The sequence below is a fragment of the Zootoca vivipara genome, chromosome 14 (genome assembly GCF_965207765.1).
Source record: "Zootoca vivipara chromosome 14, rZooViv2.hap1.1, whole genome shotgun sequence".
Lineage (NCBI taxonomy): Eukaryota > Metazoa > Chordata > Lepidosauria > Squamata > Lacertidae > Zootoca > Zootoca vivipara.
In genome coordinates this window covers 12684351-12712245 of record NC_142597.1, presented here as the reverse complement: position 1 = coordinate 12712245, position 27895 = coordinate 12684351, and the positions used below count along the sequence as shown (strand labels likewise).

The window sequence follows — 27895 nt, the reverse complement described above, 5'->3', positions numbered from 1 at the left end:
AGGCGATTGGGCCGGATCCAGCCCCCGGGCCTTAGTTTGCCTACCCATGCTCTATGCTTTCTAATTTAGTTTGTTGCCATTCCTCAACTCAGTAGTCTTAAACCTTGGACGGCCATGTCGAAATTCCTGCATTGCAGGGGGTTGGACTAGATCAGGCACCCCCAAACTGCGGCCCTCCAGATGTTTTGGCCTACAACTCCCATGATCCCTAGCTGACAGGACCAGTGGTCAGGGATGATGGGAATTGTCGTCCAAAACATCTGGAGGGCCGAACTTTGGGGATGCCTGGACTAGATGACCCTTCTGACTCTACAATTCTATGATTCTACATTTCACCTTTGTACTATTCTCTACTTTCTACACACATTCTCACACACCTTCCTCTATCCTCCATAAAAGTAAGCAAGAGGCATCATCAGGGTTCAAGAACGCATTCCAGACAAGAAAGAATGGTTGAGGTGCAAAGCAGAGTCAATGAGGGGCATAGTCTGAGGAAGAGACCCAAGGGCTGGACTGAGAATCTTGGGGGGGGGGCACAGTTGTCCCCCAGGCCTGAAGTTCCCCATACTTGCTCTAAGCCGTGGATGGTATGCATTTCTCAAGAGTATTTGTTTTCAGTCCATAGGTTTTACAAGATCAAGTCAATATTGCCCAAACTGTGAGCTGACTCTCAGCCCTGCCATCAGCACAAGGCATCTTTGAACAACTGTCAGAGCCTCAGTGTGGTGGCAAGGCCCTCCACCATGCCAGTGCGTACCCCGGGCCCCTTTGCTGAGCAGCTGGAGCCACTGCTTTAAATTTCCCACAATGCACTGGACTAGGGCAACACCAGGAGCATTGTGGGGAATTCAAAATGGCAACCACCTGCTGATGACAAGCCACCTGCTGTTGGATGCTTCTACCAGGTAAGCTTACAAGGGTCCACTGACACGGAGCCAAGGGTGTTTGTAGAATCCTGCCTGAATATCAAGCACTCTAGCTCTCCAGATAGGTTTAACAGCCTGAAATTACTTCAGCCGTCTGGCAGGAGGGAGAAAAAAATGTGCAATGGAAGTAGGTGGTCAAGGCAGTTCCTGTCAGATGGCGGATGCTGATGATAGGCAGCAGACCAGCCAAACTGCCTTGGGTTTTGGCCCAGCACAAACAGCGACAGCCTGCCCAGTCACTCAGGGTCACTTGTCCATAAATGGTGCTCAATTTACCATGAGCACAGCAAGCTGCACTGGGGCTTTGTGAAGAATTGGCAGAGAACAAGGATCAACTGGCACCTCTTCTGCTGTCTAACAAAAGAGATTTCAACAGTGCCCAAATCTTGTACCAGGAAGACCTGCTGCTGCTGCTGCTGCATGTAAACTTGGGTTTCCACCTCTGAGTTGGAGGGGATGGTCACCTCTTTGATTCCGCCTCTCTGTTCTTCTGCCTATATCAGCAGCCCAGCATTTTAGCAGGTGGAGCTCTCCACCACCAGCCCGGTGACATAGAGATAAAATGATGGAGAAAGTACCACTGGCCTTCATTTGGGCATGTTCAAGACCCAGGAACAGGGCCAGCAGAAAAGCTGGCAAGCCTAGTAACCCTCTGTGAAATGTTAACAATTAGAGGCGCAACACAATTGGGAAGACGATTTAATTGATAAATCGTGTGACTTTTATGGTGCCATCCTCTGTGAGTTTACTCAAAATTAAGTCCTATTGTGTTCCATGGTATAAGTGTGCTTTATTATTGTGGCTGGGTGGAACTGTTGTGGGACCCACATCCTCTGGCTGGAGGGGGTTAGGAATGCATAGAGGTCCTTCCCCACCAGTGGAGAACACTTACCAGTGGGGAGGGCACCTCCAGTGTAGAGACCCTCACTACATCCACAGAAGACTCCATGGTTTAAGCACTTCTGCTTATGGTGGACCCTCAAACGGATACTGGAGCTGCTTCAATTCCATTCCTCAAATGGATTGAGCACCAGGATTGAGTCTTCCTCCTACATTAGATTGCAAGTGGCATAGGTATTATACACCTGGACCCATTGAAGGGAGGAACATTTCTGTAAATCCATTGCTGGAGGAGAAATGCTAGGTCCCCACCCCCCACCCTACAGACCTCCCACTTTGGCCAATGCAAAATGGCTGACTTTGAAAGGGGTGGCAGATTTGCCACATTGCCCACCACCCCTCTCAGTGTCCCACATATGATTGCAACAAGCCAACGATTCTATCAATTAAATGTCCATCTATGTAAAAGCAATAGTTTTGAAACCAGAAGAATATCCTCTGTGTTTTTAGATGGCAGATGCTTGTGTCATAGGAGACATTTAAAAAAAGCCCCATCTTCTATTATTTTTGGAACTATTTTGTAAATTTTTAAGCTCTTCTTATTATACTATGTTCAAAACCTTGGTACATAAGTGGAAGGCTAATAATAATAATATGCCTTAGAAGAGGCATTCCCTCCTGACTGCATGCTTCTTTTAAGATGATGCTTGCCACCCACAGTTTTCATATACTAAATATAACCGCTCGAAAAATCCACTCTCTGCCATAGACCAGTGTTGTTATATCTCCACCCAAGCACTCTGATGTAATCCTTTTAATGTCCCAGACACACAGCAGATGAGTGAGGAGGGCAGATTGCAAACTGAATGGACAGTAGAAGCTGTGGCTGCCTAGTTGCCTACTGTGGCGAAAGATTTCAAGAGCCTATGTGTGGTGTCCAGGTTACAAACTGGCAACCTTCAGCCTATTCAGTGCCCTCATGAACAGGGCCGGCTCTAGGTAGACCCCCGGTGGCGCGTCGCACCAGGGCGCCGGGCTGGTAGGTAGTGCGCCGCGCGGAAACCATGCTGTGCCCTGCGAGGGAGGGGACACCGGAGCGATCTCCGCCCCTCAGCACCAGGACGTGCGACCTGCTCGAGACTGCCCTGCTCATGAAATTAAAGGGTGCAGAAGTTACTGGGAAGCAGGATGAGCCTGCTGGGGAGAAATCTTAGCATGCCGCCTCTTTTCCCCTGTGCCGCTTATTAAGCCAGCTTGCAACAGAAATTCCGGCTGGGTTTATTTCCCCATAGATAGAGTTCTCGACAGTGTTCTCGAAGCTACGAACATGAGTTTGACCAAACTGCGGGAGGCAGTGGAAGACAGGAGTGCCTGGCGTGCTATGATCCATGGGGTCACGAAGAGTCGGACACGACTAAACGACTAAACAACAACAACAAGATAGAGTTATCATATGTCCAGGATTTCCTGGACATCTCCTGTTTTGGGGGGCCAGCACCCCTATCCGAGTGGATTTTTGCCTTTTGGATTAAAGGTCCAGGTTTGGGGGCTTTTTATTCTTGTGTTTTGGTTTTTTAAATTTTTTTGTGGGGCACACGCATGCTCAGAAGGCACTGTGCCCCTAAACAGGCAGGAAGTACGGACTGGGTGGCCTGGAGCAGCCTGATGGAGGTCGCACTAGGCTTGGCAACGCTTCTGGTGGCTGCCAAGCCTTGTGCAGCATTTCTGGGGTTGCACAAGGCCCCACACCGGTCCTGGCAACTGCCAGGCCTTGCGCGATGTCCCCGGGGCCGCTCAGGAAGAGCAAGAGGCCAAAGATAACAAAGGTTAGAGAGGGGAGCAAGCAGGTGAGGAAGGAGTTAATGGCAGGGAGGGGGCGAGTGAGGGAGAGTAGGGGGGATGCCCCATGGTGTGTGTGTGGGGGGGGTGTCTGGGTTTTTCATCCCCAGAATATGGCAACCCTAACATAGAGACTCCCTTGGCTTAGGGAAGAATGCATCTGTTGCAGGGCTTCTAAAAGCAAGAAGTGGCATGCGCTTTTGGCTGCTCTCGATCGGGGACCAAGGTTGGGTGGCAGAGTGCCCATCCGCACAAGACCCTGAGCCAGATTCTGCAGTGGGAAGGAGGGAGGGACACACGCACACATTGTGCCTCTTTTGCTCGTGGTGTGGTAAAGAGAGAATGTTTTTTTGTTGGAGCTTTCTGCAACTGAAAGGCACCTTGAGAGGCTGGTGCCAGGGAACTGGGCTGTGGAAAAAGCCCAGGGTTGATTTGTTCAGGGAAGTAACACTTTTGCAATTTATCCTCCCGCTGGGAGTGCAGTCCCCCCACCCCTCCCTTCTCCACTGCAGCCAGTGATAAATGGGCTTGTGGTCAGTAAATCAAAGAGAAATTCTGCTTAGGAAATGACATGGCTGCTTTTGGCAGAGGGAGATGGATGGTTGGCTGGCAGCGGAGACTTGGCTTGTTTGGAAAGGACACCAGCCCCCCCCCCAGCTTGTTTCTATTGGGGAAAGGGGAGAGAAAGAGAGAAAGCACCCCTCCAGGGAAAGTGGAACTTGCCCCATCCCTCTTCTCACCCATGGGAAGAGGAGAAGGGTCATGTCTTGGTGGCAGAGCATCTGGCTGGTTAAGTCCCTGGCATGTCCAGGTAGGGTTGGCAATGTCTGCTGTCTGAAACCCTGGAGAGCTGCTTCTACTCAGTGTAGGCAATACTGACCTAGATAGAGCAATGGTGTGACTCAATGGACAGCAGCTCCCAATGTTCCTATTTCCCCCAAGCCTGTTGGGTCCCTGAACACTCATTCCCCAGGTTCATCTTCCATGCTTCCAGATCAGGGTGTTGCAACATTTCTCTGAAGCTGGTCTGGGGGCCAGATGAAGCTCTTGGGTCCCCAAGATTCTCTCCAGACCATGAACCTTGGCAGGCGTGCTGGGGACCTCTCCTTTTGCCCTGCCTCAAATCCTGGAAAGGCACTGCCAGTCAGCATGCTAAGCCAGGTGGCCCAAAGGTCTGTATAAATGAAAGCAGCTCCTGTGTGCTCTTTGAGGCAGTGTGCTTATACTACCCCTCCAAGAATACCATCATGAGTGCCAAGGAATAGCCCAAGGAGCTGGGAGGCTTGGAATGGATGCAGAAATCCCCCCTGGGGCTACAGTAATGTGATTCTGTAATGGCATGTATTGCTAACCCTGGTCTTAGGTATCGAGAGAAACCGTCTAAAAGCTGGACGAGAAGCTTTGCAGCCCCGAGCTCCATAATCCCAGCCTTCATCCCTGCAAGCAGAGGATTTCCCCCCAAGCTTACTGCAAAGAGGGGCAGAGGTGTTTGGAAAGCAGAAGGATTTATGGCTTCAATTATTTTCCTTGCACCAAAGTCTGCTTTAATAAGCAGTGCAACAACATTGCACTGTGTGTGTGTGTGTGTGTATGCATTTGTAGGTCAGGCACCATCCAGGTCAAAGCAGCGCTTTAATACAGGTCAAGTAAGCCATGCACAGCAGAGTGGAGAGAGGAAGCTGGGGAGGGTGATGGAGAGAAGGGCTCTTAACAGAGTGAGGGAGATGCTCATTCCTGACCATTGGGGGCAGCTCCAAGTTTCTGCTGTCCTCGAGCATGAGATCTCTGGTGTCACTGTATAAGGTGGAGCCTGGTCTGGGGCTAGAGCTGTAAGGAGGCAGAGATTTCTGTCCCATCGGGGGTTCATTCCAAGCCACACTGTTTCTGTTCCACTACAGTTCGGTTTCTGCTAAAATGTACAACTCTTCAACTTGCGATGGCCAAAACACATGTAATTGATTATGCAATTAATTTCAATGGAAGGGAGATGTTAAAAACAATGCAGAAGATAAGGTAATTATGTAACATTCAATGAACTAAACACACAAACACACCCAGAATGGTAGCAAATGCCGCTCTGATTCATTTTTTGTGGCTTTTGTCCTGACCAGGGTTCAAATCCCAAATGAGCCATGAAGCTCACTTGGTGGCCCTCAGGCCAGTCACTCACTCTTAGCGTAAACTGTGAGGAGAAAATGGGGAGGAGAAAAACGTACCCCACCTTGAGTTCCTTGGAAGAACTGTAGTAAATAATATAATATAATAAGCATGTAAACTGCCGTGTAATTAGGTTTTTCTGCCTCATCTACTGTAACCATGAGCATCTGTAGATGGTAGGGGTGAGGCCAGGTGAGCTGTGCATTGGAGGCATCCCCCCCTTCCTTCTACCTGGGCTGCTGCTTCACACAGATCATAGACTTGTAGAGTCGTAAGGTACCCCAAGGGGCCCCGCAGCCTGACCCTAGCTTCTGATCCCTCGTGGCCGATTGCAGAGTCAACAAAATTGGTGGCTGACTTCATCCTGGGATGGCAGCTGTCCCAAATGCTACAGACGAATCTCCTGAGCTCACAGATCTTCCTGCCTGCAGATGCTAAACTCATCATCGGCGATGCATTAAGCTTCTGTTCTGGGATGGAAGGGATGTTTACGTAATATATATAGAAGGAAACTGGGGAGGCTTGGGGAGGGGGGTTGGCTTGGCCACACTTAATGAACACAAAAGGTTTGGGTTTCCAAGCTCTCTGCTAAGCAAATGCCTGTGTTTATTTAACCCCTCTCCAACAGGAAACCCCTCTGGAGTTCCCTGATTAAACCAGATGGGCCCCCTCAATGCTGCCAAGATCATCTGGATGCCTGGCAAAAGGAAGGCAAGAGGCCACTGCGAGTTTCGCCTTGTGCGACTCCACATCACAATGGTACCAGGAAGTCAGTGGCTGCTAATAGCCCTTCTTCCTCTTGCATCAGTAGAGTGTCTACTCCTCTTATGCCAGAAGTCTCTGGCAATGTGGGGCACAGACAGCCACCCATGGCTTCCCCTCCAAGTATCCAGGGAACTGTAGCTTGTTAAGAGAGCTGTAAATTGTGAGGGGTAAACTACAGTTCCTGGGATTCTTGGAGAGGGGAGCCATGAGCAAGATTCACCTAGCATGCTCTGCCAAAAGAAGGACTTCCAGCTGCACAATGGGACTTCACCACCAACACCAACACATTCCTTCTCCTCCCAGAGGCGGAGCAAGGTGGGAGGCGGTTTGCCCTGTGTGTCATCCCTGAGGGGGGATGACATCGCCATGGGCGGTGCCCCCCTGGGACGCTCCCCGTCGCCAGCGCACCCCCTGGGACCATAGCTGCCAAGTCTCCCGTATTCCCCAGGAAACCCCCGTTTTTCCAGCCGTTTCCCGCTGGCAGCCCGGATTTTTAAAAACCCCGTAAATCCCCCGGATTCTTACCGGCCCGGGGGGGCTTCTTCTGCGCATTTCTGGAGTCTATGGACATGCGCAGAAGCGATTTCTGGCACTGCGGCCATTTTGGAAATGGGCACAGCATGCGTAGAAGTGACTTCTGGTGCTGCTCTGCCCAGTTCCAAAATGACCACAGCGCCGCACCGATCCCGGATTTTTCAATCTGGGAGTTGGCACCTATGCCTAGGACGCATGCCGGTGCTGCTAGCTCCGCCTCTGCCCACCCCTATGGGCGGCTCACCCCGCCCCTGGGCACACTGCCCTAGGTGCCCTAGAGCAGTGGTCCTCAACCTTGGGCCTCCAGATGTTTTGAGACTACAGTTTCCATCATCCCTGACCACTGGTCCTGCTAGCTAGGGATCCCAGCCTTGCATGGAGATGCTGGGGAATGTATCTGGGACCTTCTGCATGCAGCATGGTTGTGCTGTGGCTGAACTATGGCCCTGGTTCTGGGAACGCCTTCCTAAAGTTTGTGTCACTGAATCTCCTCTTGAGCAACTTTGTCATTTGTCTGTGGATTCAGATGCCTCTTCAGGGTCTCTGGAAATTAAATCTCGAGAGGAGGAAAGCTGCATCTTGTCTCCACTGCCCTTGTCAGTAAATGCATGTAGGGGGCCATTGGCACAGCACTAAAAAGAAAAAAGAAAGAAAAAGAAAGAAAGCAAAGAGCACACAGATTTGCATAAAATTTGGGTATGCTAATCCATTGGTCTACAGCCTGCAAAGGGGTGGGCCTTAGCAAGTGCCCAGCCATGCCTTACCCTGACAGTGACCTTGCCAATGCTACAGAACATTGAGGGGGAACAGGAGGCCGCTGCTCATTCCACTGTAAGTTTGTTCCCCTGCAAACCTTAGGGCGGCAGTCAGGTAGGAGGAAGCTCATTGAGGTTCCATCATACCTGGAATAACTTCTGGCAATGGCGGCCTTAACTAGGCTCTATGCACCATTTAATACTTAGCATTTACAGACCTTCCAAGTGTCCCTAATTTCCAGGGACAGTCCCATATTTACAGAAGCCACCCCAGTTTCTGATTTGATTCCAGAATGTCCCGCTTATCCTTAGGCATGGAGTTACGGGACCCCAGAGCCAAGGAGATAAGTAACAATACAACCTTTAGAAGACATATGAATTCAGCCCTGTATAGGGACATTTTTTAATGTTTAATGTTTTATTATGTTGTTATATACATTGAAAACCGCCCAGAGTGGCTGGGGCAACCCAGTCAGATGGGTGGGGTATAAATAATAAAGCCGTTGTTGTTGTTGTTGTTGTTGTTGTTGTTGTTGTTGTTGTTGTTGTTGTTGTTGAATAGGGCATCCCAATTTACACCAGAGAAATGTTGGAGGGCATGCATTTATGCCACTTTCGACATCCTTGATCTCAGTAATCATTGCAACAACCCTGTAATGCAGGCCAGTACTGTTATCCCAATATGACAGGTGAGGAGGCTGAGGCTGAGCAAAAGCATATTTGCTAGATGCCCCCTTCTGAGTCTGTGGCAGAGGTCAGAATTGCTCCAGGGACATTCTCGTTCCCTGCTCAGTCTCTTTGCCTCAACGCTCTCCGAGATCCAGGCTCAACGTGGGCAGCTCAGGGTTTAGCAATATCATTTTCTGCAAGAGAAGCAAGCAGGAGAAACCCTCAGCCATCAATAAGCCAAGAAGATGCTGCAGAAGGGGACCAATGATGAGCCAAGCAAATGGTGCCTTGTTCCTCCCTAATGGTAATTGATGTGGTTGAGTAATTAGGCCAGGCTGCTCACAGAGGCAGAACTTCATGCCCAGCTCTCCTGCCGCTCGGCCAATGTCCCAAAAACACCAAATCCAATTAGCCCGTCTTAAGAAGCAAAAGCTCTGCTCATAAAATTATCATTGCGGCCATAAAATTATCCATCCCTCTTCTCAAACTGAGCACAAGCACTTAACTCCCTGACCCTTTCTTGGCTCACTGAAGCCTGTGGGTCTGACCGGAATACAAAAATACCGAAAGCCCAACCGCCTCTCGGTTTCTGCGTTGAGCTCAGCGAGCGCCAAGGCTTGTGGCAAGGTGCCGGGGCAACTGTTCCGGTGGAACCTATGAACCCACCTGGTCGGTATTTTCAAATGATGACATGTAAGAACCTAAGTGCTCTGCTGGGCCTCTCTAACCCAACATCCTGTGCTCCCACCACGGCCAGCCAGAGGACCTGCGTGCAATAGCCCCGTTCTGATCCCCAGCGAGATATATTTGGAGGCAAGGTGAAAGGAGAAAATCTCGGTAGGAGGGGAGAGTGCTCCAAAGCTCAGGTCCTGCTTCATGGTTTCTGGGTGGCCACTGTGACTACCGGACTACTCCAGAAGGCCCCTCTTATGTCCCTATGTTCTTATTTCCTATATAAGCAGGATAAGGGAGAGTTGTCATCCCCCTCCCACTCGGAGAGGTTTTATTAATGCTGCTTAATACAAAAGGAGGGTTCCCTCCCAACAGTTTAGAATCTTTACTGATATGCATAAATGTATCTGTATGACACCTATTACACCAATCCAGTTTGAACGTATTGCACTGATCCTGGCCCGGCTGCACTGACTGCCAATTAGTTTCCGGGACCAATTCAAAGTGCTGGTTGTTGTTGTTAGCTTCTGCCAACCCAGCAGTTTGAAAGCATGCCAGTGCGAGAAGATACAGGGTTGGCCCTAAGGCAAGGCTGGGGTGGCGCAATGCGCCAGGGCGCCAAGCCACCACGGGGTGCTGCGCTGCACCTGCGGCAGCCGCACTGTGCCCGCCAGACAGCCCAGCCGTCCTCCTGCTCGCCCTGCTCCTTGCCTCCCTCCCGCTGTGGGTTCGAGTCCCAGCCTCAGCCTGGCGGGTCGGGTCGGGGGCATGAGGAGGACAAGAGGCCGGGCACTGCACAGCACTGTCCCCCCCCCCCCAGCAGAGGCCTCTGCGTAGGAGGAGGCAGTGCCAGCGCCCCGGAGGACAACCAGGCAGCCTGGCCCACCCACTCCGGCACCCCTTAGCCTGGCCCACCCTCAGTGCTTGGCCCGCCCATGCCATGTCCCTCCTCTGCATCCATGGTGAGTGGGGGGGGCAGCGGCGGAGGGGCCTTTGCGCCATGGCGCTCAATGTGGTTAAGATGGGCCTGAGAAGATAAATAGGTACTGCTGCAGCAGGAAGGTAAATGGCGTTTCTGTGTGCTCTGCTTTCTGTCACAGTGTTCCATTGCGCCAGAAGCGGTTTAGTCATGCTGGCCGCATGACCCTGAAAGCTGTCTGTGAACAAACGCTGGCTCCCTTGGCCTGAAAGTGAGATGATCGCTGCAACCCCATAGTCGCCTTTGACTGGACTTAACTGTCCAGGGGTCCTTTACCTTTTAGCTTATTATTATTATTATTATTATTATTATTATTATTATTATTATTATACTGCCCTATACCCAGAGGTCTCAGGGCAGTTCACAGAAGAAAATCAAAATATAAAACAACAAAATAAAAAATAAAAAACATCAACCCAACCCCCCCCCCAAAAAAACCAACCACACATTTTTACATAGGATGTCAATCAAAACAACCAAAGCCTGGTTAAAAAGAAATGTTTTTGCCTGGCGCCTGCAGGTGTATAATGAAGGCACCAATCGAACTTCCCTGGGGAAGAGCATTCCACAGAGGGGGAGCCACTGCAGAGAAGGCCCATTCTCATGTTGCCGCCCCCTGAAGCTCTCAAGGAGGAGGCACACGAAGGAGGGCCTCAGAAGATGATCTCAGGGTTCTGGTAGGTTCATATGGGAAGAGGCAGTCCTTGAGGTATTGCGGTCCTGAGCCAATTAAGGCTTTATAGGTCAAAACCAGCACCTTCAATTGGGCCCAGAATCTAATTGGGAGCCAGTGCAGTTGCACCAGGATTATTTAAATATGTTCAACTCACCCTGCCCCAGTGAGCAACCAGGCTGCTGAATTCTGCACTAGCCGAAGTTTCCGAATCAGCTTTTGAATGTTCCTCTTCCACCAGGCCTTTGACTGACTAATATTATACAGCCTTTTAAATAAATGTGTTTGTGGGAAGCGAGGGTTGTTGTTTTGCTGATTTGTTTTTATTTATTTTCATGTTTTTATCCTGTATTTTATTCTGTGAACCGCCTGAGATCTTATGATGAAGGGTGGTAAAAAATAAAATAAAATAAGTGCATATCCATTTAGTGACATACTAGGTGATATATTTGGTCACACACACAAACACACACACACACACACACACACACACACGCATGCATGCAAGAGGCAGAGTTGAAGGACACTTTCTAGTCTGGCAAAGTAGGACTGAGGAGAAGTGTGGCCTGGGGAGAAGTCTTAAGGACCAGACAGAAAGCTGCATTTGGCCTCTGTACCTGGGGCTTCCAGCCCCTGTATGTAGCTTTTGGGTCTCTTTGAGCAGATACCATGTCTTAAGGTACACTCCTTGCCAAATTCTATCAGTTGGATGGTCTGGGAAATGGACACCCATATCCTCTGAGGATGACTTGCCCTGAACCAGCTTCTCCCCACCTTTCCCTCACCCCCAACCTGGTCAGTTGTAAATACCTCTTAGGTAAAGGATGTACAGAAGGAAATAACTGGCCAATACTATGGCCTCTTTGAAACACCGTGACGCTTCGAAATGGATTGCACCTTTTGGAAACGTTTCAATTTATTTACACAGTAAGGCCACACACACACATGAAAAAGTTAGTAGCTGCGCCACATCAGGCACAATTAGTAGACATTCAAAAGGAAGAAAATGTTTGCAGCGACGTAAAAAGTTCTCCTGCGAGAAGGTAAAAACAGAGAAAGCAACAAAGGGCTGCCCAAGTTGAAAATGATTACCAAGTTGCTATTTTCTCCACTTTGAAGATTCTCTCTCTCTCTCTCTCTCTCTCTCTCTCTCTCTCTCTCTCTCTCTCTCTCTCTCTCTAAGAAACCACCACAGGCTGCATGGGGACGATGGTGTTGGGGACCTCAGTCCAAACTTTAAAAATCCACAGCATTGGCGATCAATAGTTAAGTAGGAGATTAGAAAAAGTGCCCCCCTCCCCAGTAGAAATGTCCTTGCAAGTCAGCAACCCAGATGGTGGCAGAGGCTGATGGATCCTGGGAGAGAAGCCAATGATGAAAAGGCCCAGAGGGTTTTTCTTCATTATCCTGACACTGATCTCCACCTCAGAGGCTCCTGCGGTGATCAGACTTCTGAAGAGTTGCCAATATGGCCAGGAGAAGAAGGAGAAGAAGAAAACACTGGTCTGGCTTTGCTCTTCTCCCTTTATAGTCCATTTAATATGCAAGAATCAGCAGGTGAAGGTTTTCCTGTTGCAAAGCTAAATACATTCAGCTCAGTGGTGCCATCCGGGTAGGACTTTGGGGGCAGATGTCCAGGGATCCATTCAGCTGCAGGAGCAGGAAGGCTCCTAAGCATAGCTGCCAAGTTTTCCCTTTTCTCGCGAGGAAGCCTATTCAGCATAAGGGAAAATCCCTTTAAATAAGGGATAACTTGGCAGCTATGCTCCTAAGTGCATCAATCCTACATGCTGGCTTACCACATTTTTAAGTTAAGTAATATATATTGCTGTCTAAAGAGGGGAGGGGTGTTAAGAACACAGTCTAAAATTATGCAATTGCACCACTTTACTCAGAAGGAAGTCTCGCTGTTTTCCATGAGGCTTACTCCCACTTAAATTTGCACAGGGCTGCATGATGCTCAATAGTCCAAACTAGTCTCAAAGCTAAAAAATTGCGAACACGATATGGGCAGGTTCCTTCTTCCACATATACAGTATTACAAACAATGCCATGGCGGAGGTGGGAAGAGGAGGTTACACAGAATCAGGCCATTGATCCCTCAAACTCAGTGCTGTCATCAGTCCAGGGTTTCAGACAGGGGTTTGTCTCCCCCTGTGAGATGCTGGAATGAGAAGAGACTTTCTGAAATTTTGCAAAGGTGGACAGCATGCAGGCAGAACTGGCTCAAGGACTCTCAAGGAACTTCCATGGAAATCCTCCTTCCCAGGAGAGCTTACAAATAGATATAAGCTTGGACTTGTTGACAAAAGCCAAGATTGGTGAAATCTACTGGCCAAGAAGAGATGTTGATTGGAGCTAGGGAATGAAGGAGCTGTCAATTTTGGTTCCCTCGGTTCCTCATTTCTTCCGGTCTTAAATTCTGTTCTCCACATTTCTCCAGCGATTTGCAAATCCTCATGAAAATTCACCAGCATGTGAATTTCTCCTAATAAGTACTTTTTGAAATGGCAGTTTTAACTAACGTACATATTATTTTTTTGCAGGTAATTTCCCCTAATATAATTCTTTTGGGGTGTATGCTATTTTCGTTAATGTATTCCTTTTTATGCACCCCCTCCCATAATCTGGCCATATTTTGTAAACATCGATTGGAGAAGTGCATTGCAAAATCTGGACAAGGGCAGATTTTCAAAGGATGTCTGGGTTATGGTCTGTGTATCATTTTGAAAAGTGTGAATTTGATTGATCCGCCTCTCAATGCAAACTGAATTGAACGTCTTCCCCATCCCTCTCTGATCCTGGCAGACCCTTTTCCAAAGAAGTGAAGGAGGGGCCTGCCTTGATCTGTTTCATGCACCTTTGTCCCCACACTCAGATGTGCTCTCTGGGTGTCTCAGCGACCCCCTTTGTTTGGCATGGTGAGCTTTTCCACAACCGGTTCCTCTCCTCTCTTGGGAATGGCAAAGGATCCTGACCCAGAGTCCTGGGTGGCTGTCAGAGGAGCCTTGATGGCCCCAGCTTCTCTGTCTGGATAGCTGCTTGAGTCAGACATGCAGGCACCTGAAAAGAAACAGTCTGTTGCTATTACTGTCCTTTGGGGAAGAGGCAGGAGGGGTTGCAGCCCAAGCACAAAAAAGGATATTGTTCCAGGCAATACTGACACACCAGGGCAGGGGCACAGAAGATTTGGGCAAAGTCAGAAGCCGTTGCTTTGACAACCAAGGGAAAAATCCTGTGTGCACATACTGGAGCCGGTCAAAAGCGTGTGCCCGGCAGGCCTCCCTCTGGCGCAAACAAAGGCACTTTTCCTACGGCAGGGCTTTTGCTCAGCATAGCCTAGGCGAACCATCTCTTTCCCCCCACATCCCTGAAAAGAAGCAAATATATATATATCCAAACAATGGAACAAACAGACATTGTCCAGATAAAGAGCTTGCTGCCTTTTGACTGGTATAAGCAAGGTTAGAACTGCCCATTTGGGGGGGGGGGCTTGCATCTTTGCATTTAACAACAACTTATGAAGTTTTTTTCTCCGTGTCAGATAAAAAAACATATCTAAACTGCAGTATGGCCTGTGAGTTGTTAAAAGCATAGGAGCAGGAGCAGCAAAACAGAAAAAGTTGACAACTCAAGGGCTAACTCCACGGAAATAGCTCTTTATTCAAACAACTTCTACTGAGAAGTCTCTGTTTCATTCCTCCTCTGTCTTCTGTGAACCCCAACAAATTTCTGAATAATCTCAGTAAGAGCCTATTAGCTTAGGAAACTGACAGGCAGAATTGGTTCACCTAGCACCATATTGTCTACATCAGGCATCCCCAAACTGCGGCCCTCCAGATGTTTTGGCCTACAACTCCCATGATCCCTAGCTAACAGGACCAGTGGTTGGGGAAGATGGGAATTGTAGTCCAAAACATCTGGAGGGCCTATGTTTGGGGATGCCTGGTCTACGTTGACTGGCAGGGCACTCCAGAGGGGGATCTGTCCCAGTCCTAACTGCAGTGGCAGAGGAAGGAGGGGTGCGGTGGGGGCGGTCTGCCCCAGGTGTCATCCCTGAGGGGGGTGACATTGCCATGCTGCCTCCGGGGTGCTCACCACTTGCTGAGGGTGGCACCCCCCTGGGGCGCTTGCCAGTCACTGCGGGCGGCTAGCCCCACCCCCGGGTGCACAGCATGTGCGTCATTCCGGGTGCCAGAGCAGCTAGCTCCGCCTCTGCCTAACTGGAGATGCCAGAGATTGAACTGGGACCATCTACATCAGGCACGTCCAACAGGTAGATCGTGATCTACCGGTAGATCACTGGACGTCTGTGGTAGATCACTGCCCCCCCCAAAGAAGCTCAACAACTTTGGCTCCCCTAAAACATGCTCAACATTTTAGCCTTTCACCCCCCAAAAAAGAGGGGGTCCAACCTGGCCTTAATTGGCAGCTGCCTCTGATGAGTGGCTGATCTCCTGCGGTGGTATAGACTGCCAAGAACAAAGGCGGAACAATATAGCACCTGCACTGTCATTACGTATCACTGCAGGTCTCGGCCTTCTTGCCAGAGTACATAGATCACGGGCTGTGACTTAGTTTGTAATATGACACGTGCTCTCTATTGATGATCCAACTATTCTCTGTTCGCCTTCAAGGATGCAAGAGAGGCTCAGTGAACTCTGAATATCAATGGTCTGCTGGAAACAAACAAACAAAAATGAGGACAGGACTCCTGCCATTTTAAAAGTTATGCAGAAGAGGGAGTTTCTGCAGATGTAGCTTGTCATCTGCTCAACTCCCCTATTTGGCTTGATTATTAAAGGTGCAGGAGTTTCCAACAGGCCATGCTAATTAAAGGTACAGCAGATTCCTATCATAGGAATATGGGAAGCTGCCTTAGATTGAGGCAGACCAATTGCCCTCTCTTGCTCAATGTTGTCTATCCTGACTGGTTTCAGGGAGGCCTCTCTCCCAGCCCTACCTGGAGATGCCAGGGATTAAATCTGGGACCTTCGGCATGCAAGGCAGGTGCTGCAGGACTGAGCTATGAGCCTCATCCGCCTTCCCTCTACAACACAACTCTTGAAGATGCAGGAGCAGCCCTGCCCTGCCCTCTTTTGCATCTGCCTTCCGACCCCTGAATGCCTTTGATGGATGCTTGCTATGATCCACAAGAGGCATTGCTCAGACCTATCTTGGGGAGTGAGGCTGCAGAGTGCCAGAATGTGATCATCTTTTTCTCCCGTGTGAGGCTCTGATCCAAAGTGGATATGGCAGGGGGGGCAAGGTGCACGGGATACTTTCATCACTAATTGAATCTCTCTTCTTTGCTCGCTGAGGCACAAAGGTGTGGGAGGCCATCAGTCAGTCAGAGCATTGGAAATCAATAGGTCTTCTCTGTGCCCCCTCCCCCCCCCACCATGGAGCAGTCGTGGGCTGCAGACGCTGGCCCCAATTCACTGCACCTCCGGCAGTTTATAAGACACACCCACCCAAAAAGAGAGAAGCCACATAGGCAGCTGAATGGGGGAGGGTCACCCTATTCCTTCAAAAGCAAGTGACTTTCAGCAAAACAAGCAACAAATTTGCTGAAGTACAGGAGTTGCAATGGCCCAAATCACCATGTGTGATGCTCTTATGTTGGCCTGCAGAGCAACATCTCAGATCTGGGTCAGGCAGGGTGAGCTCTTGCAATTAACACAGACTGTGTATCTTGAGTAGCTGAGGAGGCAAGGGCATTTTGGCAGGTGTGGCGATTTACCAAGTCACAGCGCTGCCAGGGGTTGAAAAGCTCCCTGCTATCCTGGCTGTTTAATCTACCCAACTCGTAAGTGCAAAGGAATCTCTTGTGTCCAAAGGCTAGCCAACCCCGGGCAAGAGAGTTACGTATGTCCTGTTTGCAATGTACAGACAAGGCTGCTGCAAATCAGGAGAACCATTCATTTTTCTTGCTGTTTATTGTCCCCAGCAAACCAGATGACAATGCCCTCCCTATTTAGCTTGAATTTCTTGCCGCATGACTTCCATCAGCTCAGTTCCAGAAGGTCAGGACTTTTAGGGTGCAAATAACATTATTGAGGGTCCAGAGGGCAAAGTCCACCTCCCCACCCTGTCAGCTTGACTTGATGGATTGGGATCTCCTTAGATGAACAATTCCCAGTTGGGAGTCAAGCCTCTGGCACAACCAAGCAGAACACAGAAAATTTATGAACTGTGGTGGCAGCAGTGCTCTGAATGCTCTCAATGTAAGATCGCTCTAAGAAGGGATGGAGACCGGGGGGGGCTCCAGGTTTTGCCCTCCAGGTGTTGTCAGCCTCCAAATCTCTTCAGCTCCAACCAGCACATCCAGTGGTCAGGGATGATGGGAGTAGGTTACCGGGACCCTGCAGCTGCCCAACAATTCCACATCTGGATGCTGGGCCTGTTCCCAGGCTAGCCAGATGCAAAAGGGGAAAGGACGTCTGTAGCTTTAGTAGAGGGGTGGGGAGCAATTTTGGCCCAGTGGGCCAGATCTTTATCTCCTGTCATCGCAAAGGCCCAACAGGTGTGGGGGACAGCCCACCTGTCACTCATCCAATGTCATAACGATGTCAGGTGATTTACAGGTGGGTTGATCCACCCACCTGTTAAAATTGGCCTATGTGGGTGGGGGGAAGATAGTGACCAAGGAGGATTAATCTCCCTGCGCATCAGCTGGTGTATAAGCTGGCTTTTTGCAGGGTAAAGGTAAAGGTAAAGGACCCCTGACAGTTAAGTCCAGTCGCAGATGATTCTGGGGTTGTGGCACTCATCTCGTTTTTACTGGCCAAGGGAGCCGACGTTTGTCCGCAGACAGCTTTTCCAGGTCATGTGGCCATTATGACTAAGCCGCTTCTGGCGAAACCAGAGCAACACACGGAAATGCCGTTTACCCTCCCGCCAGAGTGGTACCTATTTATCTACTTGCACTGACGTGCTTTCGAACTGCTAGGTTGGCAGGAGCTGGGACCGAGCAACGGGAGCTCATCCCGTCGTGGGGCTGACCTTCTGATTGGCAAGCCCAAGAGGCTCAGTGGTTTAGACCACAGTGCAGGGATCACCCCCCCCCCAATTCATTGTAGTTGTTGGCATCTGTCTGTCTCAATAGACAATGGAGGGGATGAAGCCAAACCGCTGTATTAGCAAGACTGAAGTGACCTCCCTGGGGAGCAAGCATGCACAGAGAGTATGGAGGTCCTGGGCTGCCCAGATGATGAGACACGCCCCCCCCAGCCTCACTGATGTGGTCCAAAGGAAAGCAGAGCATTACGTTGGGAACCAGCTTGGCTTCAGGCGTTGCTGGAATTTATTTGATCCAGCTGCATTTCTACCATGGGTTCTGGAAAACATCCCTTGCAGGAGGACAGACATCCCTCAGCCTGCTTTGGTACCTGTGTACGAGAGGGTCACCTTGGGAGGTGCAGCTTGTCATGCAAGCAGCATCTAGTGAAATATATTCTTCCATGCAACTGTTAAAGGTGCAGAGAGCCCAGTCCTCTTTTGCCCCTGGACCCCACATCTGCTCCACATGCAGGTATTAAGAACATGCAAAAAAACCACTTGCCCTTTATCCCCTGCAAGGCAGAAGTGTGTGGCTGGGTTTCTCCCAGTGCCGCTACTGCCGCCGCCTTTCCCTTTCCCAACTCCGGGATGGCGTTCCAGTTCTCAGCCTGCTGCGGATACTTGGCTTCCATCTCATCCACCCAATCTGTGCTCCACTCCCACGCAGGAAGGAGCTGCGATCCGGGAGGCTTCTGCTGAGTTTCCTCTGAGCTCTCCAAGGAAGCGTGCGGTTGCAGGAGTCCATTGAGAGGGGGTGCTGAAGGCAAAATGTCTGCAAGGGAGAAGAGCAGGCAGGTCACCACCCACTCAAGGGAAGCAGTGATTTCATATAAAGACCAACCACAATCTCAGAGCAGGAAGGGACCTCCAAGGGTCAACTAAGTACAACCCCTTTGCTAAAGATTCCCTGGCAGATGGCCCTCCAACCTCTGGTTGGAAACCTCCAATGAAGGAGAGTCCACCACCTTCTGGCTTATTGCAGCATTTACAGTGTCTGTCCAGGATGTCAGGCAGGGCTCTCACCCAGTCGTACCTGGAAATGTCAGTGACCGAATCTGGAACCACCTACATGCAAAGCAAATGCTCTATCCCTGCCCTATGTCCAGAACCACCTCCAGGGGATCCCGTTGAACTGCAAAAATAATGGCATGATAGCAACCAGATTCAGTTGCCCTGTCCCTTAGTATCGCTCAGACAAGTCCACAGCAGTTTGTTGGGAGTGCAGAGAAGGGAAAACACCAGAGGTGTTACAGAAAGTGTGTGGGGGGGAGGCGTGTTAATGCTACAGGCAAAAGCAACGACACCACATTTCAGGGTTTTGCATTAATAAAATTGGGAATAACTCTCCTCATTCTCTTGGAATCCCTAATGCAATTTCCAATCCCCTCTTTTGCACCTACAAATATGTGATGAAATGGTGGGGCAATAAATCATTTTATTCCCCCTGACTGTGCCTTTGACAAGGCGGTTTGGGAGCGTTCAAGGGTTTGCAACCTGTGCAAGATTGTTGAATATGTTCCTTTAGAAGTTTGCTTCCCCCCCTTTTTTTTCTTGTAGGGTATGTGTGTTATGATGAAGCCAGGTCTAAGCAGGAAAAGGGAAATTAAAATGATCCAGGGTCTGGACCATGAGAATGACTTACAGATTTCTTTTTTAGATTAAGCTGTATATAATTTGTATAAACAAATGAGTAATAAAACAAACAGGCTTTTGGGTGGCTCCTAAGATAAAAAAAAAAAGACAAGCAATGGAATCCTATGCACATCTACTCAGAAGTTGATTCTATTTGAGTCCTCTGGAAATTATTCCCATGTAAATGTGTATAGGATTCCAGCCTGCAGTGAGTCGGGGCAAAGGGTGTGATAGAGGTTTACAAAATTATACCTGCTGTAAAGAAAGAGAGAACTTTCTTTCCCTCTCAGACATGAAGCTGTTCAGGGGCATTACAAAGACAGAGGTACACAAATCTGCATAAAACAGGCATATGCTGATTTATATGCATTGGTGCAAATTTTGGCTGAATTTTGCAGGGGTGAAAACAAACTGTGGCTCTTGCTGAAAGGGCTTACTCTGAGCTATGGGCCGCTGATAGGATTATCTGAATGCCTTGTATGCAGATGGGGCCCATAATCTATTGCCACGACTTGCTGTGCATGTGCATTTTACAACGAAAACAAGTCCAACGTTCAACATTCACGCACAGACATGCACATGCAAACACACACTTATTTTTTTCCTTCTTTGCCCAGCAACTGCATGTACCGGTACTTACAAGGCTCCGGCTACCACACTCAATAGCCGGAGAAACTCCCAGCAGTGGACAGCAATGCTCACCTGACCTCCCAACATCTGAGTCACTGCTGCTTATAGGGGAGGAAATGGGGAGAGGCAAGGCAGTAGAGAAGTCAGTGCAGTGCAAAAGCACTGGGAGAGCTAATTTAGTGAGAGCATTTGCCCCCATGCTGACCTTCTCCCTCCCAGTAAGCAGCAGGGACTCAGCTGTTGGAAGCTCAGGTGAGCACTAGCATCCCGCCATGCCAGCCTCGACAGCCTATCTTTGGACAGATCTGCACTGAACATTTAAAGCATATTCAGTGCACAGTTTAAGCATACAACTTCTCCCAAAGAATCCCAGTAGTTTGTTAAGGGTGCTGGGAATTTGCAGCTCTGTGAGAGGGGAAAACCACAGTTCCCTGAATTCTTTTGGGGGAAGCCATGAGCTTTAAATGTGCACTGGGTGTGTTTATTTCCAACTTTTTAATTTTGAATTTTTGTACTGTTGTGTCACCGTCCTGGGATCTTATGGAGATGGAGGAGTAAGGAATGTTACTGATGATGATGGTGATGATGATGATGATGATATCACTACCTTACATACACAATATCCAACAAGCCTAAATCCACAGAATCTGTGACTGGGGTCTCATATTGGCCCTGCACTTTGCAGTGCATTGTAAGCAAAAGTTTTGTCTTTACATTTTAATCACATATATATTTAAAACCTTTTTAAAATGTGGATTGGGGGAGAAGGGGCGGGAGAACTGAGGCTTGGCAGAAAAGACTTGGGGTTTGCCCCCCACCCCACCCCGGGTCAACCCCCTATCGACTCCCCTGCTGTTGCCAGTCTCCCAACTGACTTGGAATGGATTGTGTTGCGATGCCAAATGCAGAAATCTGGTGGGATGCCCAAAAGGCATGTCTGGGGTGGAATCTACACACATATTATTAAAAAAAAAAAATACTGTGAAAATGCTTTATTTCAAAACGTTTTGAAAAATCCATTGAATTTTGCATAGCTCCCTGTCGCCATCTAGTGCCACATTTGCATACTGCACTTTGCAACACATTTAAAACATTTTATTTGCTGCTGTGTAGCTGAGTCCAAGGTTAAGCACACTAAGCCTTACCTGACCTCACAATTGAGGCCAACATGGGGTGGGGGTGGGGACAAAGGCAGGAAGAGTTTCAAATGCAGCAGTTAGGAAGGAGCGAAACCAATCCTCCCTCTGCCTTTGAGGGGAAGGTGAATGGGAGCTGCCTCCTGGCCAGTCGCTCAGCGATTTTCAGCATATTTGTGCCCGGAAGCTCTTTCTCCCTTCTGCCTTCCCTGGCCTCCCCTCTTTTTCACTTGCTCCATCAATCTTGTCATTTACGGCCCTCAAAGTTTGCAATACAGGGAGAAGAACTTGAAACAAAAGCCTCGTTCTAACGGCAAGGGAGAATTTCTGCTGCGATAAATCAAACCGCACTTCCCTGGCCGTCTGCCTTATTATGAGGAACAGAGATTGAATGGAAGGGCCCACAACCTGAGCAGGAGATACCGAATAAATCAATGGGGCTGTCGGCTGCACCAGAAAGGCTGGATCACACCCTGCGTGCAACTGAACTCCACGGTCCCAGAGGGTGTCTCCAGGGAGGGCGAGGCTCTGCTCACTCACACTTGTAGAGCTGGCTGTCAGCTGGCTGGGCAAAGCCGGGGGGGGGCTCTCTAGGTTGGTTGCAACACCCCAAAAGAGGGATGCATCTCAGAAGCAAAGAGCAGACCCCCCAAGTGTCCCTATTTTCCAGGGACAGTCCCGCATTTACAGAAGCCCTCTCAGTTTGTGATATGATCCCAGAATGTCCCACTTTCCCTTAGGACGCCCCCATTTTCACCAGATAAATGTTGGAAGGTATGATGTGATCTCTGAGCCAAGGAGAAAAGTAACTATACAACATTTAGAAGACATCTGAAGGCATCCCTGTACAGGAATGTTTTTTAAAAACTGTTTAATGTTTTATTATGTAACAACCCAGTCAGATGGGTGGGGTATAAATATTATTATTACTATAGTTGTACCTTGGTTCTCGAACGCCTTGGTACTTGTACGTTTTGGCTCCTGAATGCCGAAAACCCAGAAATGTTCTGGTTTTCGAATGTTCTTTGGAACCCGAACATCCGGTGCAGCTTCCGCGGCTTCCGATTGAGTGCAGGAAGCTCCTGCAGCCAATCAGAAGCTGCACCTTGGTTTGAACAGACTTCTGGAACGGATTACGTTTGAGAACCAAGGTACAACTGTATTATTATTATTATTATTATTACTACAGTGGTACGTCGCAAGATGAATGTCCTGCAAGACGAATTTTTCGCAAGACGAATGCATCTTGCGATCTGATGGTGACTCGCAAAACGAATTCATTTTGTGAAAAATTCATCTTGCGAATCACGGTTTCCCATAGGAATGCATTGAAATTTAATTAATGGGTTCCTATGGGCAAAAAAAGAAATTTCATTGCATTCCTATGGGAAACTGTGATTCGCAAGATGAATTTTTCGCAAAGCAAATTGACTCACGGAACGAATTAAATTTGTCTTGCGAGGCACCACTGTATTATTATTGAATAAGATGTCCCTGTTTTCATCAGAGAAATGTTGGAGGGTATGAAAGAGGGCAAAAGAAAACGCCGTTAAATAAATAAATATTCATATGCATACAATGCAAATTTAGCAAAGATATAAAAATAGGTGTAAAAGGGGAACCTGCGCAAACTGTTTCCAGCAAATGATGCAGTCCTGGTTGCTCATTCAGCTAAATTTTACTCAGAGTAAACCTACAGAAATGAATCTGTGGGTTAAACCACTGAGCCTAGGGCTTGCCGATCAGAAGGTTGGCAGTTCGAATCCCTGCGACGGGGTGAGCTCCCGTTACTCGGTCCCAGCTCCTGCCAACCTAGCAGTTCGAAAGCACGTCAAAGTGCAAGTAGATAAATAGGTACCGCTCCAGCGGGAAGGTAAACGGCATTTCCATGCGCTGCTCTGGTTCTCCAGAAGCAGCTTTGTCATGCTGGCCACATGACCTGGAAACTGTACGCCGGCTCCCTCGGCCAATAACGCAAGATGAGCGCCGCAACCCCAGAGTCTAACTTAGTAGTGTTATTTAATTCCCAGGAATCTGCTCTAAGTAAAACTTAGTTGAATACCACCCTTGGTGTTCTTTGTCCTGCCCTTATTTTGATTGGTACTCTCCATTTCTGTGACATTAAACACCTGATAAGAGCAGGATTCAGAAGAAAGCGAGGGGGGGGTATTTCAGAAACCTCTGAACACCAGAGAGAACACCCCCCCAAAAAAATTAGGAGGGGTGGAAGCATACTTGTTTTTCCCCATAATGAGGCACAATTAATATCCTTTTTAAAAGCATTTGTCCTCCACCAAAGATCCGTTTTGCTCTGTGTTTCAATCTGTATCCCTAAACTACAGCACAATCCTATGCATATCTACTCAGAAGTAAGTCCCACTGAGTTCAGTGAGATTTACTTATAGGACGGTAGATGCAGGATTGCAGCCTTTGCTGTGTGTTCCCCTCTCACACACACACCCCTCCAAAACCACACAATTCTCTTTATGTACAGATAAATAAAGAATCAAATAAGACTGAATACATATAATCAGTAGAACTAATACATAATTATACTCCATAAAACGGATGCTATCCAACAAATATTTTATGGCCTCTAGCCCTCATATTTTGCTTTAGCTTTATATTCACATCAGAGCAGCTGGAGAAGGAGGAAGCTGGAACATTTTGCTATCAAAAATTAATTTGTTTTCTTAGTCCTTGGAATAAATATATGTTTTTAGTGATTAACTGCACCCTACCAGGATCCAGAGCTAACTTGTCTAAAATGCCATACAGAGCGTTAAAAATAGTTTCTCCCTCTGTGTGTGTGAGTGTTCACATGTGTGGGGATATATATATATATATATATATATATATATATATATATATATATATATATATATGAGAGAGAGACACTCACACCTATTCCTATCTTGTCATAACCTCACTTTCTGTTTTACAGTGACCCCAATAATTCCTATCTTGCTTATTACTCCAAAATGCAATAAAAATGGACCACTCTTCAAGAAAGCTTTCTCTCCCCATCTGCCTTAATTATATTTTTTTAACAAGCTGCCATTTTGTTAAAATCTGTTTTCCTCCGGTTTGATTCCTATATTGCTTATCCGCTTGTGAATTCATTTTTATTTTTATTCTGTTGATGGACTCCGCTGGTGCCGGACGCATTGGGCACCTTTTATGGAAAGGCAGTGCCTGAAAATTACAAGCAAATAAATAAGCAGAAGGGCGCCAGTTATTTGCTGCAAGGTCTGCTCAAGGAAGGGAAGCAGTGGTATGCAGTCAGTGGATTAGGGGGACTAGGCTAGTCTCCTAAATGTTCCCGGTAAATTAGAGTATTAAAATATTGAAGCCTGCCGCCTCCTTCCCAAAGTCTGGGAAGTTTCTGCCTGGCTTAGGGAGGGAGGCACAGCCCCACATCGCCCTTGCAAGCCTCTGGCCCTAACTTACCTTCCAAGTCCCGGACTGCAGAATCCGGGACCGGCAGCCGTGTGACACCGGAAGTTGCGTCGACGTAACTTCCGGTGTCGCTTTGCCCTTCTATGGGCACCAAAAATGGCCGCCGCCGGCTTCGAAAGTCACTTGTACACATGTCAGGAAGTGTGTCGACGCAACTTCTGGTGTCACTCCGCCCATCTATGGGCACCAAAAATGGCCGCCGCCGACACCAGAAGTCGCTCCTATGCACTTCCAGACATGCATAGATGCGACTTTTGAAGCCGGCGGTGGCCATTTTTGGTGCCCATAGAACGGCAAATCGGAAAGAAAAAAATGGCCGTCGGCAGGAGAAAATAATGGAGAAAAAAGGGAGACGAAGTGATACCGGGGAGCACCGGGAAAAGGTAAGTAAAAACGGGGGTTTCCCGGGGAAAACGGGGTACTTGGCAGCTACGGGCCCTAACTGTTCCCCTATGAACATTTTCACCTCTTACCTGTCAACGCCTTGTCAATGTCCCTCTGGGTCAGCCCAAAGCAGAAGCTGTCCACCGCCACGGCCAGAGCTTGGGCAAAACTGGCGTCAACAAGGAAGGAGCCATCGGTGGAGCTGACCAGACTGCAGCGCGTGCTGGTGCCGTTGTCCTCCGAAACAGATCCCCACCCGTTGAGCAGGGAGCCTCCCAGTGAGGCGTCGTCCTCACTCAGGCTGGACGAGGGGGTCCAGCAGAAACTGCGGAAGAACTTTGTGGAACGGCAGCCACCTTCCTCCTCCATGTTGGGGTCGTCGTCCACGGCACTGTTCTCTAGCAGCTCGGAGGCCAGCGGACCACAGATGTAGCCATAGGTATGAGGTGGAGAGAAGACCCGCGGAGGAGCAGAAACTCCGTCGCTCTGTTGCCTTAGGAGAAAAGCAATAAAAGTAGGCAATTAAAACTATGTCCAGCAAGGAGAAATGAGCAACATTGGTTCAGCAACATCAGTAGATGTTAAATACACATTAGCATTTCTTAAACAGTACAAGAACTGGAACACAAGAGTCCTTTGAAATTCACACTTCTCCAAATTTTGCTGTGCAGACCTCCAGTCAAGTAATGTCTATAAAAATGCATACATTGAAATACCATGAGCCTAAAAATTCGCATGTGGGTGAAAATGGCTCCCCGCCTATGATGGAATGCTCTCCCCAGGGAAGTTCACCTGGTGCCTTCATTATACACCTTTAGGCACCAGGCAAAAACATTCCTTTTAAACCAGGCCTTTGTTTATTGACATCCAACACCCTTTTAGAATTTGGCTCTTTTTTGGGGGGGGGGGTTATGAGTTTTTGGTTTTGGTTTGATTTTATATGTTGTGGTCTTGTCTGTGACCACCCTGAGACCTCCAGGTATAGGGCGATATATAAATTGAATAAATAATCATAATAAATAATCATAATAAAATAACACCAAAAATGCACTACATTAGGGGGAACTTCTTTGCACAAAATGCATATACTAGGCAAAGTTGCAAGCAAATATGCCAAATTACAGAAATCACCCAAAATAGTGGCGCATTTGCATCAGGAATGTGGAGAACTAAACTGAAGATTGGAAAAATGAGAAACATAGAGAAGCAAAAGGTGACAGATTTGCCCATCCCTGCTAAGAGGGCTGCTCATCTCTCTCTCCCTGGAGGACTTCAAGCTGAGGTCAGATAGCCATTGGTTGGGGGTGCTCTAGCTCTGGACTGACTTGAGGGAGGTTGGACTGGACCTTTCCACCTGTTTGGTTCAAGGATGCTATGAGCCATCTCTGATATAGACTTTAAAAAAGCCCCAAATGCTTTAGGTTCTGGGAACTGGCGATCCACTGTGGCCTTAGGTCTCATTTCATGCAGTCTCATTTCAGCAAAAGGCTGGTGGTACAGAGAGAAAGAGAGAGGAAAACAAAGAGGGAGAGGGGAGCTATACAGTCCTGTAATGCTGCAAACTCTGCCACTTTTGGTTCTGGTTCTGCCCTCCACCACTCACCATCAGTTGCGACCCCAAATGGACATCTCCCATGCATACCTGCCAAGTCTCAGCCTGAGAAATAAGGGACCGGACCGGAAGTAGCAGGCCGGAAGTAGCGCTGCCGCCATTTTGGAACTGGGTGGAGCATGCTCAGAAGTGACTTTTGATGCTGCTGTGGCCAGTTCCAAAATGGCCGCCACACCAGAAGTCGCGCTGCAGCCATTTTGGAACTGGGCAGAGCAGCATCAAAAGTCGCTTCTGAGCATGCTCCACCCAGTTCCAAAATGGCCGCCGTGCCAGAATAAACCAGGGATAAACAAAAAAATCCGTTTTTTCGGCTGGGGACATCTGGAAAAACGGGGATTTCCCAGGGAATATGGGAGACTTGGCAGCTATGCTCCCATGGCCCAACACCCCCTTCCTAACCTTTTCAGGATGCTCCAACCCCTTCATCATTTCCTTGGCATGTTTCTGTGGGGCATCCAGTCCTGCCAGCAGCCTCCCACCCAAGAAATGACCAAACTGAGGTCTTCTTAAGCTTTGGCAGTGCCACAACATCCAGAATTCTCCAAGTATTACCCGTGTCCATCTGCCTACATTATTCGTTTAAGTGCCCTTCCTTTATTTTTTTGCTAAACCCGCACAAAATCCCTGACAGAGGCAAATTGCCCATGCTGGAGCTCTGCCAAGGATCTCTTTGGTATTTGGGATGAAGTGGAATGATGCTGCTCATCTTTTAAAGAGCATTTTTTTTGGGGGGGGGTGGCAGCTGAAACTGCTATCTCTGCCTGAGACAGCCAGAAAAGGAAACCAGCAATCCAGAGGTTTTGATTTAATTAGCAACTTGTTCATGCGACTTCATTTCAGGGATACAGTTAAATTACAAGGTAAATCTCAGCAAAGAACTCTTTAAGAAGGCGAGTGCTATTCCAGGCATGGGCTTGTTTCTGTCAACTCCAACCCAACCACTGGCTCAGCTTTTCTGTTCTTCGGTCTATTACATTCCGCAGTTGCCCTGTTTACCCTTGCGATGAATTCTTCTGCATTTGGGCTGGGCAAATCAGTCGTTTTTGGTTTCTGGCTGGTTCCAATCTAAAAGTTCAGTTCTCAACATTTCCACATCAGTTTGTGATTTATTTATTTTTAAGTCTTCATGAAAATTCATTAGCAATTTCGCCTCATATAGGCAGTTTTGCAG

General features: G+C 48.4%; 1 protein-coding gene across 2 annotated transcripts in view; it reads right to left on the bottom strand.

Annotated features, from left to right (window-relative positions):
* Window positions 1–11700: 11700 nt before the first annotated feature.
* ROBO4 (roundabout guidance receptor 4) overlaps window positions 11701–27895 on the bottom strand; it is an 84360-nt gene continuing 68165 nt past the window's right edge. For both annotated transcript variants that reach the window (XM_035139647.3, XM_035139646.3), the window contains exons 18-20: window positions 25202–25605; window positions 18374–18643; window positions 11701–13872 (exon numbers count right to left, since the gene is read on the bottom strand). In XM_035139647.3, the coding sequence (XP_034995538.3) occupies window positions 13706–13872; window positions 18374–18643; window positions 25202–25605 (841 nt within the window). In that variant the 3' untranslated portion in view covers window positions 11701–13705. The remainder of the gene's footprint in view (window positions 13873–18373; window positions 18644–25201; window positions 25606–27895) is intronic.